The sequence below is a fragment of the Amblyraja radiata genome, chromosome 14 (genome assembly GCF_010909765.2).
Source record: "Amblyraja radiata isolate CabotCenter1 chromosome 14, sAmbRad1.1.pri, whole genome shotgun sequence".
In the NCBI taxonomy this organism is placed as follows: Eukaryota; Metazoa; Chordata; class Chondrichthyes; order Rajiformes; family Rajidae; genus Amblyraja; species Amblyraja radiata.
In genome coordinates this window covers 45,750,177-45,764,612 of record NC_045969.1, presented here as the reverse complement: position 1 = coordinate 45,764,612, position 14,436 = coordinate 45,750,177, and the positions used below count along the sequence as shown (strand labels likewise).

Here is a 14,436-nt window from a genome sequence, read left to right as displayed (position 1 = left end):
ACAATCCCTAATATACAATAAGGATGACATTCCAATTTGTATGCACTTGTTCATGAGATTTAGTAATCTGTTTAATGGATTCTCCCCACTTCCACCCATGCACCCTGGTCCAATCCCATTCTCAATATCCATTTTCTAGCTTTACAGCAAAAACATTTTTGCATTGTCGGCTAGTTAAAAAGTATTGGATACATTTTTATCCTACTATGAAATTTATTTGCCATTTGTCCATTCAGTAAATCAATCCTTATAATTGTAATTCAATGGTTCTTTACTCTTCTGCCTTTTTTTCTATCATCTTTAAAGTTGGATGAGTTGATTTTATAATCCCATCTTCTTTCATATATTAACAGTGAATAGGCGAGGCCGCAACAGTGAATCTTGTAGTAAATCACAAGACACATCCTGTCAATTTGAGTACCTTCTCATGAAATGTAGTCTCACCGCCTGCCACTCAAGTGATAACGAAGTCAAATATTTGCCTTGAATTCCATGCACCAGCTTTATCTAATTGTCTCTTCTGAGAGACTTTGTCAGATGTTTTAAGGAAGTTTGTGTAGGTATTCCCCAATCCACTACATTAAAAAAAACTGAAGTAGGTTAATCAGACCATTATATTCCCATGTTAGCTCTCTCTGATTAAATAAAATAATTCTAGATGTTCAGTCGCGCCATCTTTACTTTTAGATTCTACTATATTCCCTATATTTTATATTACATTAACTAGCTATAATCCCCTTGTTTCTTTCTCTGACTGCACATCCACATTGAATAGATCTATCAATATCTGCAGTCCTGCCATATCTAGTAATGAATCAATGACTAGGATGAGAAGGCTTCATGAATGTTGCAAATATAAATTCTGGCAATGTCTGTGTGCAAACACTAAAGGCTAAAACATTCACAATTTTTTCAGCTTTACGCCTGGGTCAAGATCTTACCCTGAGGTCCCTAGTTCAGCAAATGCAAATTTTTAGTTTGATTGACTACATTTCTCATCAATAAATAGCTGAAAGCATTCAACATTTCAAAAACAAGGAATCCCAATAGTTTTGGTGCTGAAGACCTAATTTACCTGACAAAATTTCCCAGTGTATCCAATCGATTTAAAGAATGACAATTCTAATCTGACCATCAGCACATACAATGCAATAATGAGAGAACAAGACCCCCCCCCCACCCACCATATCTTCTCAAGTGCAACACTGTATCAACCAGGCTAAAACTCTAAAGGGCCTGTCCCACTTTCCCGAGTTACTCACAAATTCTCCCGAGTTTTCCCCTTGATTCAAACTCGGAGAATGTCCGTAGCGAGTTGGTAGGAGTCCGTAGATATATCGTAGCGGCTCGTTATGCCAGCCGTAGGTACTCGGGGCATCAGGTAAGTCGGGACATTTTCTCCAGCATGACAATAAAGTCCACGAGTAAAAAGATAGTCGGGAGGAGGAGTTCGTAGTTCACAAAAATCTTGTTTTTTTTAAGGTCCTTTCAACTCGGCAGAGGACTTGGGAAAGTGGGACAGGCCCTTAACTTTGCCAACAATACCTGTCCTTGAATGGCCTGATATTTTTGACAGTTGCCAAACTTTCACTCCAAACTTTGACAAAGTATGTTGTAAAAACTATATTTTAAACAAAACACATTTTTCTAAAACATCAAAACATTCTAGTAAAAGCCCTGTGCCACGGTACGAGTTCATTCCAAGAGCTCTCCCGAGTTTAAAAAAAAATCAAACTCGTGGTAAGCACGGAGAATGAACGTAGCGGGTACGTCAGAGCTCGGGGACGTCACTTAGCGGCTCGTAACGCTAACGGCAGGTACTCAGGAAGACTCGCTAACGGCAGGTAAGCACAGGAAGACTCGTGAAGATTTTTCAACGTGTTGAAAAATGTCCACGAGAGCCTCGAATAACGACGAGTGGCCATAACCGTAAATCTCCGAGTTCGAATCAGGGCAAACTCGGGAGAGCTCTTGGAATGAACTCGTACCGTGGGACAGGGCTATAAGTCTTTATAAACACTAACCTGCGTAATTTAAAAAAAGGAATGTACCTTTTGCTTACTTCTCCACAGAGTTGCAATTCCTATTGAAATCAATGGGTTCAGATAAGGTCAGGATTTGAAAGGCAATTCCCAACATAATTGTAGATGAATCTCAGCAAGACATCCAGGTGGAGGCTAGCGTCAGAATGAATGATGTTGGGTCTGAATTGGCTACTAAGTTTGCAACCTATGTATTTGAGAGTCAATGAGCAGAAATCATGGGCTTGCTTCCATTTACTGGCAGATTTGGGTCATTAAGTCACATTGCACCACAATGTGTTTTCTGTTCCAGTTAACCAGCTTATTACAACCACAAACCCTCACATTGAATGGAAAATTTCCATTGTGCCAATTATTTTGAGTTACATTTAATCTTTATATCATACACAAAATACATACATTCTTTAAAGATAATATCTTTTTGGTTTTAGATTTCCAAAGTTATGTATGTAATCTTTTGGTGCTTGCTTCAAATTTGTTAAGGAGATATAATGTTGATGCTGTTCAAATATTGTTTGTGAAAACACCTGTTTTTATTCTTTCAATGACAGCAAAGAATAACAAAATATACAGAATCTGGTTTTACTTGGAGATTCATTCGGTCCCAGGTCCACCTGAGCAGTCCTTTGGTGTAACTTGTGCTGTACAGGTCAGTGAAACATGTTGTACAAAATCACCTTCAATCATATGTGAAATGCACAAAAATGGGATATGAATGTTGTTAGAATCGAATTCTGATGGGTCCAAACCAAAATATTTAGTCAATTCCAATCAGATTAATCTATATGGTGAAGCACTTCAAATCAAGTAATCATATTAAATAAATAGTATCATTAAACTAAACTAAAATTATATAGAAAATCATATTAAATAGTTCAAAACATTGCACTTAACCAAGATAAAATAATGTTGAAAAAGGATTTAGCTTCTTCTGTGTTTTCTTCCCTGCAGCTGTACAATTTCTATTGAAATCAATGGGGTCACACCTATCTGTGGGATAATCACTTCGTTTAACAAAGTTCAAATGTTTATTCCCTCTGTACTTATTATGCTTAAATTTGTTATACTTATATCTAATTATGCCCTCAAATGTATTCTTGCCTTTATGTCTTTACAGCATATTAAAATGCAATGGTATACCAGTTTTATTTATTTCTGCACTGCAACTTTTGGTTCCTGCTTTGGTGAATACTGGTGAACAAGATCTCTATACATTAAAAACATTATGGGAGACTTGTATTAATTGTAATTTGATTGTGTATTTTTATAGCTGATATTTATGTAAACAGTTTGTGGATATCATGCTTTCTACCCATGTCAGTCTCTGATAATGAATGAGTGAGGAATTCAGAGAATGAGAATTTAAACACTTTGCAACTGATTCTGGGTATTTGTAGGCTGGTACAAAAAAAATAGAAACTTTTTGAACTGTTTATAAAACCAAACTGCTTCATGTATGTGGGAAAGCAAATCAATTAACTTTATTTAACTTAGTCTATTCAAACAATAGTATGATGCAGAATGGTTGACACTGAAAATATGAGTTATCTAAAGTATCAATTGGGAGAAAAAAACAATTTATTTCAGTGTAGGAAAGAACAGCAGATGCTGGTTTAAATCAAAGGTAGACACAATGTGCTGGAGTAACTCAGCAGAACAGGCAGCATCTCTAGTTGGTTTTTGATGCGGCAGATGTGAAATAATTTCACGCGAATGTATGCAAATCCAAGTCATTGTTAGTGACTCGATGATGTGCAGAAGGTTGCATTCTAACATTTACTACTTTTAAAATTTGAAATACATTGTTTTTTCTGATTACATTATTTAAAGTATTGTTTTGGTTGTCAATTTTTATTTTTGCCTTGGGTTAATTTCCTGTTTTGTGTCCAGTGCTCGCAGAATGAAATGAGCAAACCTTTGGCAAGATGGCTACCTGGGGTCTAAGAGTGTGAGTGCATAAATAAATACAAGATTAAAGGAAATGGGAACTGGATGACCCTGTGACTGCATGGGCTTTCTCTGGGTGCTCTGGTTTCTCCTTACATTCCAAAGACGTGTAGGATTGTAAGTTAATTGGCCTCTGTAAATTGTAACTAGCGTGTAGGATTCGAAATTAGGATAACATAAAATCAGGTGACCATTGGGCAGCATGGACTTCCACGCTGTGTCTCTAAACTAAAGGTTCTGCGGAAATTAGCTTCAAAATATTGTAGATTTCCTTGGTCTTTAGGAGAAAACTTTGAGCAACATATAATATGGGTGCACAGTGTTCTCATACTTTGGGAGATATTGGCTAGTATTTCCTGGTGTTTTAAGTTCAGTAATAGGCAATAGACAATAGGTGCAGGAGTAGGCCATTCGGCCCTTTGAGCCAGCACGGCTGATCTTATGTGTCTTAAGGGGGTGTCCCACTGCGGCGACCTAATCCGCGTGTTCTGGCGAGTTTGCTCTCGACTCATACTCACAGCATGGTCGACACGAGGTCCCAGGAGGTCTTTGTAACTCTCCTTCATGCTCAAGAGTAGTCCCCGCGTACTAGAGGCCTCAGCTAGGTTGCGGCATTTTTTTCAACGTGTTGAAAAATACCCGCGAGTAAAAAAAGGTCGCCATGGAAAAAATCATTACTTTTTTTACTCGTAGGTTTAGTCGAAGTAGGTCATAGAAGGTTGGCATGTTATTCGTAGGTAATCGAGGGTAGTCGAAGGTAGTCGAAAGTAGTCGTAGATAGTCTTCAACATAGTCGAAGGGAGGTCGTAGGAGATCGAAGGAGGTCATCTTCACTCTCCACTATTCGGTGTCCAATTTTCCCGAAGTTAGTCGAAGCTAGTCGAGGCTAGTCTTCAACATAGTCGAAGGAGGTCTTCAACATGACATTTTTTCAAACTCTCCTAAACTCTTCTAAACTCGCCAATTAGGTCGCCACAGTGGGACAGCCCCTTTAATGCGTCTTAATGAAACGTATGTATGCATTAATTACCCGCAAGGTGAATAGCAGAAAAGTATTAAATCATTTGGCACTTTAAAAAACAAGAAGATGAACATTCTTACATAAGCAAGAAAATTTAAGGAATGATAAGGGAATAGGTGAGGATTCTATTTTGGAAGCTTGTTTCAATGTTAATTAGATTAGGAAAGAATTGGTTGCTAAAATAGCCCAGAGAGAAAAATAAGGAACGAGAACAAGAGCAAAGCGACAGAAAATAAGACAAAAATATTACAAATTCAAGGGTTTACTTCCTTTGCACTTCCTTTAAATGTATTGGATTCCACAAAATATATGCACTTTCTTGGCAAGTGAAGCTGATGGCAATAATTAACAATGATCAAATTTTTAAAGTTCCGCCATTAATTTCTCATTATTATGCTAAATTTGATATGCAGTTGGAACAACATCATAAAATTCATTGAATGCGAAGTTTCAAATGTCATTTTTGCAAAGATAATAGCTTAGTTATGCAAATTACACAGTCATTTTTGGTGATTTACAATTTAGTATCTTAATATATCTGTAAATTATGAGGATTTTTACTCATTTTAAGCATTATATTGTGTGTTCATGAAAACGTGGTAGACTCTCTGGTCTGTCACACCAGAGCCAGCTGAAACTGCCTGTTTAGAATTGAACCAGATTGTGACGCTTTGTTGTTTCATTGACCTGATGGAGTTTTGCAATTTTGTGCTGCCAGGGATATTCCGAACTGTTTCCTAATGTCAATGATGTTCAGGAACATATCAAAATAGTTAAAATGAATTAAAAAACATATTAAATAACTGCAAATAATTCCTGGAAAGCATTAAACGAATACAAATTAATTTACAACATTAATATTAATTAGAAGAAATAGCATTTCTCTGCATCTTTCAATTCTGTTTGGTGCCTCCATACCAAGGTGATGAGTTGGATCTGAAGTGCATCCGTTCCTTCAGCTCAGCATGTCTGAGTTCTGCCTTTTGTTTGGTGTTCGAATGGGAAGTTAGGCATTTGACTTGCAAGGTGCTAACAAAGGGGTTGGGAGGCATACTGACCTGTACAATATTGCGAGCTGATGGTTCTCCATTGCGAATGTTCAATGTGATTGCAACCAGTAAGGACATTCTTACAATGTAGTCGTAATGTTAAACAGTCATAAAAAGAAGAAATTGTAATTTTTATTCATCTTCTATCTAAACTCTATCTATACTAAAACTCTCATCTTGTCCTCTTCCGGTTTGCGTTGTTTTTAAATTTGCACAAAAGAGGTACCCTATATCGCTATTTTTGCCACCTTACCGTTCTCCTCTGCTCCAAGCGCACCAAGTTTTGTTCCGATTGGTCCCCCTCCCACACCCCTCTCCCACCCCCCCCCCTCCCCTACACCCCCGTTACCCGCACACCCCCCCCCCTCCCCCGCAACCCCCCACCTCCCCCGCAACACGACTGCTGTGTTATTGTGTCACCCATGTTGCAGAGATTTTGTTTATCCGCCATGATGTCATACTGTAGTAATGACTTTACAAATTTGTGCTGGAGATCTATGTCAAGCCAGATTATCTTCAACCAGATTTTCTTTTCGATCTTCTCATCTCCCAAATCCATGATAAAGTTCAGAATTTATAAAGGGAAACATTCTGGAAGATTTTCTTTCTTGTTTATTGTCTGGATCTCGTCCAATATGAATATTTCCAAAGGCCAAAAAAAGTTTTTAAATGCAAACAGGAAACCTATACTGATCCCAATTTATTGCTTCCATATACATTCCAGGAAACCCTGCCTTCCGCAAGAAAAGGGTGAATTCTCACTGTGGGTCATGCTTGTTTCTTTGAGGCCAGGAATTTGAATTTTATTTGATTCCAATTGATTGCGAGCAACAGAGGCTTTTGCCTACCTCTTCAATTTTAAAGTGCCGCTTCAACTGCTGTTCATATGGAATCCTTTTTTAGACTTTAGAGATACAGTAGGGAAACAGGCCCTTCGGCCCACTGAGTCCACGCCTACCAGTGATCAGCCCGTATAGTAACATACATTAGGGACAATTTATAATTTTACCAAAACCAATTAACCTGTGTGTCTTTGGAGTGTGGGATGAAACCGGAGCACCCAGAGAAAACCCAGGATCAAACCCGGGTCTCTGGTGCTGTAAGGCAGCAACTCTACCATTGTGCCAATGTTCTGCCCTACAGTGTGTAATTTCCCTAGTAACTACTCAGCATAATGAGAATCTGACTGTCACTTTAAATCAATTGGTCTCACCCTATTGCAGGTTCGTTCCCTTGTTTTTTCCCTTGCGCAGTTTTGACGAAGAATCGTGGGCCTGAAATATAAACTCTGATGGATAAATTTTTGATGGATGCGATGTGCACAGCTATAATTGTCCGCCCTTTATATTTTTCTACACAAATTTTCAGCATCTTCAGTTTATTTTCATTTTCACTGGCTGTCTACTAGTCTTGTAACTTTCTTTTGAGACAAGAATTTGGGTTGTTTTGCTATGGCTACTTCCAAACTGCACAAATTATTCACCAGTTCTTAATATTTCTTCCCTTGTGTTGTTCCTCTCTCTCTCTGTTAGCAACTTGAACTCAGCTGAAGAGAACGAGGTTTGCGGGTGAAACTAGAGCAGGGTAATGGATGGTAAAAGAGGAATTTTGTAAATGGGCCATATTTGTTCAAAGACAAGAGCCTTCATTCACATGGCAACAATGTTACATCTTAAAATATGAAATAAATTATTGCCATATTTAGCATTTAATCACCTTTTCAAACACAACTTCTTTTCCCTTGCTATCAACCTAGCACTTAGGAAAGAACATATATTTTTTGGAGCAAAACCTTCCATCTTCTTTTCTTAATCATTTAAGTAATTTCTTGTGAAATTAGTCTTATTTCTTCTTCAAGGATAGTACTATCTTTAAGGATAGTAATTTATATGTAAGAGAAGAGCAGAATTCTTTTTGGAACAAGAGCATTCATATGAACAATGGCAATGAAAGAATCAGGGCCGCTGGATTCTCAAATAAGAAAAAAAGATTTGTTTTCTATATGAAACTGATATGAACCTTCAAGTGAGCTCAGTATGACATATATTCTCAGTTTACTGGTAACCTCCCACCGTGTGGGTGCAGGGTGGAGTTGTGTTCTAGAAAACGACCTACAGTATATCATGATTTTCGCAAACACAAAGCCACAGCATCTGAGAATGTATTGAGAAACGTGAATTGAAAATAATTTTGTGTTGATATATTTACTCACTTTTACACATACTGTAAGTTCTGTAAGAGCAAATTTTATGCCATATCTCAAATATTTGGGTAGTGATTTGTGAATTTTGTACAGGGCAATTTCCATTCCCTGAACAGCTGTGACATGGGGGTCATCTGTACACTAATTGTTAATTTAAAAATAAGTTAAGACCCGTGCTCTGCAAGTGGTGCATCGTTCCAATATAAATATGAACAGTATCTTTCAAACATTTACCTTCGAGCTAGCACCGTCTGATGAATAAGTCTGATGATCACCTTATTTTCTATTTGAGAATACAGACGCTCTGGTAATTTGATTTCCCCTCTGGTAGCGATATATTTAGCGGAATACCCCTTTTATGTTTTCACCATTCCATAATTTTATGATGCAACAGGATCAATGGTATTTGTTTTATGTTATTATCTAAAGTCAAAATTGCACCAGAATAACTTCAACCATTTTAGTTTTAATTTTAATCACAGTGAATAGCCAAAGAATTGTGCTGGTTGGCTTTCTGATTTTTGCTCGCTTGTTGAAAAAAGAACCCAACCTCTGAATAAGTTCTTTCACACCCAAAATCAAGATCACAATCTAGTCAAGTGCCTGCAGATGGTTCCCACAAAATAATTTCTATGCTAATATTACAGTGACAGAGATTGGTAGTGGACATTCCATCTTATCACAATGTCTTTTGGTTAGGTATTATCCACTTTGATGTCGATTAATTGTTCGATGCAAAAGTCAGTTCAGGTTTCCTTTCCTGGTGTGAGGAGAAATCTTACTGGCAATTTTATGCTGCAGATCATGTCAGCTGCACAGCTGGGTTCAGCTAAATGTTGAAGACAATGTAATGTTTATGCTGATTATTTGCATTTTTTGCTACATTCAAAATTCTTCTCAGCATGATCTTGGTGAAACCAGTGATATTGCTATATTTGTGCAATTGCTTTTTTATCTTGTTCAAATGGTGACAGTCGTCATTTAAAAACTTTACTTGCCCCGTATCAATCATTTTCCAGAAGTTTTTTGTGTAACTTTGTTGTAGGTCTGGAGGAAATAATTGATTGAAGATTGTCAATCATGAGAATAATCCAACATACTATCAAGTAATCGAAGATTAGGGAATAGTAACAGAAAGTAGCGACTCATATTATAGTGGCCTGCAAACTCTTGGAATTGGAAAAACCATGGAACCATCTTCATTTTTCTGAACAATATTTTGCAAAGTAAATAGGAGCAATAAAGTATTACATAGTGCAGGAAGGAGCTGCAGATGCTGGTTTACAACAAAGATAGAGACAAAATGCTGGGGTATCTCAGCGGAACAAGCAGCATCTTATTCCTTCTGTCCAGCCATGCTGCCTGTTCCAATGAGTTACTCCAGCATTTTGTGTCTACGTCTAGTATTACTTAATATATTTAACATGGGAACTGGCTTTTCAACCCAATCAGTCCATGCAGACACTTATGTTCACCCGACCGCCTCCTATCATTCCTCATCTTAGCCTATGAGCAGAATTCTGAAATTCCCTTCTCCATCAGATGCTTTCCCAACATTCTCTTCAATCCATGTTATTCGCTTCGACTGCTCCTTATGGAAGCAAATATGTTTCTTCTGAAATACCTATGGGATTTCTAGTTGTCATATTGATATTGTCTGATTATGCTCTTCCCTACGTGAAAATATTTGTAGAAATTATTTACTTCAATTATTGCCTTGCTAACTTGCAGTGCTGTTTCAGTATGTTGAGATGACTTTGTTCCCTTCCCCATCTTTCACTTTCCACCTGACCATATATTTTTCCTACAAAAATGAACTACCTTGTCTTTATCCATGTTGAACTCCATCTGCCAATTGTTTGCTTACTCTACAGATGTATTTTGATCTCTTACAATTTGTTGCAATCCTCCTTGACTTGATTACTCCCATCCCCCTCCACACCCCCACAGTTTGCAACAACTACAAATTGTGAACGTGGTCTTGATTCCGAAGTCTAAATCTGCAATATTAATTGTAGAAACCACAGTGGTCCCAATACTGATTCTTGTTGAATACTATGAGTCACTACCTTCCACTTATAAATTGCTACTCTTTATTGCCATTGTGTGCTTTATGTTTTGAAGCCAGCAAGCAATTCAATTTGGTACAGTACCTGTTCCTGAATCTGCATTCTGCATTCACAATTTGTAATGGGATATCTTATTCAAGGCCTTTTGAAAATCTATATATTACATCTTCAGAATTACGATAATCTATTTTCTTTTGTTATCTCTTCAAAAAATTCAATTAGGATGGTCAAGCAAGATTTCACTTTATGAGATATGTGCTATCTACTTATGATAATTTTGAACTTCAGACCCTTTTTCTTAGAAATAAGGTTTCCATTACCATTCCTACCACTGATGTCAAGTTAACTGGTCTACAGTGGCCTGGATATGTTTTAACCCCTTCGTCAATATAGACACCATGTTAGCCACCTGCCTGGCACCACACTTTTTTCTGAAGAATTATTAAATAAGCACAATAATTGCACTGCAATATTTTCCCAAGATTTTAAAAATTACATGAATCCATCCAGACTACATATTATCCTCATTGAATTTGATTGATTATTTTAATGAGTCCTCTTTGATCATTAAAGTGCGCATATTACCCATCTCATGTTATGTCCACGTGTTTAATCTCTCGAGTAAATACTAAACTGGAATAATCGATTAACATTTCTGTCAAGTCCACCTGTAGTATAGTCTTGACTTTCGGTAACGGCCTGAATCTTACCCCAAACTTTTTTATTGATAAGATGTTTTACTATCTTAATGCATCTGTGATGCAAGCGTCAAACTGACGTTGTTGAAGTTAGCAATATCTACATATTTAAGTATAAACCGGTGTAAACCAGCATCTGCAGTTTCTTCCCACGTATTAATACACATTTATATATATTTTTTTAAATCATGAGCTCACTCGAGTTTTTTGATAAAATTGCCTTAAACGCAAGTTGACAATATGGAACATGAAGAAACATAGGGAATGTATATATTTTTTTAAATGTTAAGGAAGCAATGGTAGGCACATGATAACATCAGCAGGGCTTTGTTATTGATGTCCCCTGAATAATGGTTAACTTTGTTAAGGCCACACACACAACGGTGTATATGCATGGCATGCATCTACATTTTCTCTGGAGGGGAGGTTGAAGGAAGATTTGATGAAATTATGTAAAATAATGAGTGTTTTAGTCAGAATAGATTGTGAGAGGCTATTTCCTTTGGAGGAATTGTTGAGGACGAAAAGTCACAGATATAAAGGGGATGAGAATTAAGGAAGATATGAGGACATTTTTTCAATGCATCATGTGATTGGAATGAGGAATGCACTTTTTGCAAAAATGATGGAGAAAGATTTCATTGCGGCCTTATGGGGAGAAGTAGATAAAGCAAAAAAGATTTGCAAGGCTATTGAGAAAGACCAGGGAATGGGACTTTTGTTCAGGTGGAAAGGCAGAGCTATCCAGTGAGCTGGATGGTGTTCTCTTGTTCTGTAGCCATTCTATGGTGATTTTTTTCTTTGTTGTAAACTATTCAGACATTTCAGTGGTTTTTCAAAAGTATTCTACTGTCAGCAAAGCATTTATTTGTAAAATGGGTATTTGTTCTCATGAAGCTTCATCATATCTATTCTACTCAAACCATCCACCTAAATGGATCTTTCCAGTTGACAACTGATGGTGAAATGTAAGTTTAACAATCTTGTAAATATGCACATTTCTAGAGTCTGTTTAACTTTTGATAGCTATTATCTGGAAGTGATTCAGTGATATAAAGACAATTAAGCTTAGTAACATTTAAGATTGAAATCAGAAGTGCAGATGCTGATAGTGGAATTTTTGAACACTTTTGTGAACTATTATCTCTTTAAAAGTGTTTTATTTATGTAAGCAATGGCTACTTTACCTGAAATGATAAAGTTATTCTGTAAATAATACATTTCAGTATGATTCTAAGAAAATATATTTAGCAGCATGCAATTTTATCCCACTTTGTCACAAATATGTTAATATTTTTTTAAATAATTTCCATACTGCACAAGCTTTTTCCAGATCCATGTACTTCATGGCAAAAAATAGTTTTGGAATAATATCCACAATCTTGAAATCATTATTTTAGTTTCCAAGTGGAAGCATTAAATCCATTTCCTTCAGTTAAACTCTGTGGAATGTAATGCGTTTAGATCAATGGGTTTTCACTGCAGGAGGTTTCTTTGCTCACAGCAGTATATCTAGTCAAATATTTTTCATTTTAGTTATATATCTCCTTTATAATAGATGAATTTTGTGCAGCAAGTTTCCAATAGATGACACATGAAATAGAACCAGAATATAATTGCAATTCTGAGCATGTTAGTCAACAGCCAAAAAGAGTAGCAATAAGTTTCATCAATGGCATGTTTGTTCAAAGGATATTTTGATATTGAGTAATATCTGAATGAAAGACGAAACCTAAACAATAGCAGGAACAGTGAATCAATGGGAAATGAAAGAGATTTAACAGTGAGTATTAAAATATGGACCTGAATATGAAGATGGAAAGAAACAAAACTATGGGGAGGGAATGTGGAACTTGTGCTTAGATAGATAAAGGCATGGTGGCCACCAATAATGCAGAAGAGCAAAGAAAGCAGGCACGTGTCATCAGGAGAGGCAAGGTAGGCAGTGCCTACCCTGACTAAAATTATAAAATGGTAATTATTAAATATAAATAGTAAAAGAACGGGAGAATTATGCCTACCTAAGAGATTGATCTTTTGGGTAGGCATAATTCTCCCGTGCCTTTCATCCACAGTACATGTAACACGCGAAAGTATGTGCAACTCACGTACCGTCAATGCTGCTTCAGTGCTTCAATGACAACGGTCTATAAAGGCAGGTGAAATTCTGCCTTTGCACCGTGGACTGCGCGCATGCGCAGCATCGTACTGCACACGTGTAGTGCAAGTTTCTTAGCGGGTTTTTCCAAACATGGATTAGTCATTATTTTAAGAGTATCTGAAGAAAAAAAGAGAGAAGAATGGAATTTGTGTACAAATAATGTGGTAAGTACATTTCTTTGAGCTACCGTATTTCCCGGCAATGAAGACGCAATTTTTTACCCTAAAATAAGGCCCGACAATTTACCTGCGTCTTGGAGGACGAAGGCCACATTGCAAGCCAAGAAAGATTTTTTTTAAATCGACTGACAGCTTATGGAGTGGAGAACAATCTGCGCATACATGTTTTTTTTTTTCAAAAGCCGACCGACTGCCTATCCTGAGTAATTACTCACGGCACGTGCCTGAAAGAAAGGATAGATACGAAAGAGGAAAATGTCACGGGGCCATTCAACTTTTACAGTGCAAGAAATTTATGTTACAAATGAGGGGAAAATAAACTTTAGATAAGAATTTTAAAATTTGAGGTGCTGATAGAAGGGTGTCCATCCAATTCAGCAAACTATAAAGGTATGCTGGAGTCAATGCAGGATAGAATATAGACAGGAGACTGGGATGAGCGAAAACATGGTTAAAGCAGGATGGGAGCCTGTCAGAAGAGGGTTGAAACATTAATTCTAAAAGTGACTAAGAAATGGAAGAGCATTTCAACGCATCCGCTCTCTCTACTTTTTGTCCAAAATCTGGAATTTGTCTTTTTTCATATACAATGTGGCAGTGACGCAATGGTTCTCCCCGTGACTGCGTGGGTTGTCTCCGGGTCCTCCACTTTCCTCCCACATTCCAAAGACGTACAGATTGTAGGTTAATTGGCTTTGATAAAATTGTAAATTATCCCTAGTGTGTAGGACAGTGCTGGTGTACAGGGATCGCCAGTTGGTGAAGACTCGGTGTACTGAAGAACCTGTTTCCGCGCTGTATCTCTAAACTCTAAACTGAACTAAACATATTTTGTAGGTCATGTAATGACTTAAGTAATAACTTATTAATATTTTTGTAGAACAGATCTCAGATTTTCATAGTCTTAAAATAGAACACAGCGAGTACTTTGAATATGCCAGTTTAATGCTGTGATGATAATGAAGTAATAGAAACATAGAAAGCAGGTGCCATTCGGCCCTTCGAGACAGCCGTTCAATATGATCATGGCCGATCATCCAGAAACTGTACCCTGGTCCTGTTTTTCC

The 14,436-nt window shown here is 37.1% G+C and overlaps 1 protein-coding gene across 1 annotated transcript in view; it reads left to right on the top strand.

Annotated features, from left to right (window-relative positions):
- cfap47 (cilia and flagella associated protein 47) overlaps window positions 1-14,436 on the top strand; it is a 433,070-nt gene that overhangs the window by 264,234 nt on the left and 154,400 nt on the right. The window contains exon 50 of the mRNA XM_033032292.1: window positions 2,594-2,691. Coding sequence (XP_032888183.1) covers window positions 2,594-2,691 — 98 coding nt within the window. The remainder of the gene's footprint in view (window positions 1-2,593; window positions 2,692-14,436) is intronic.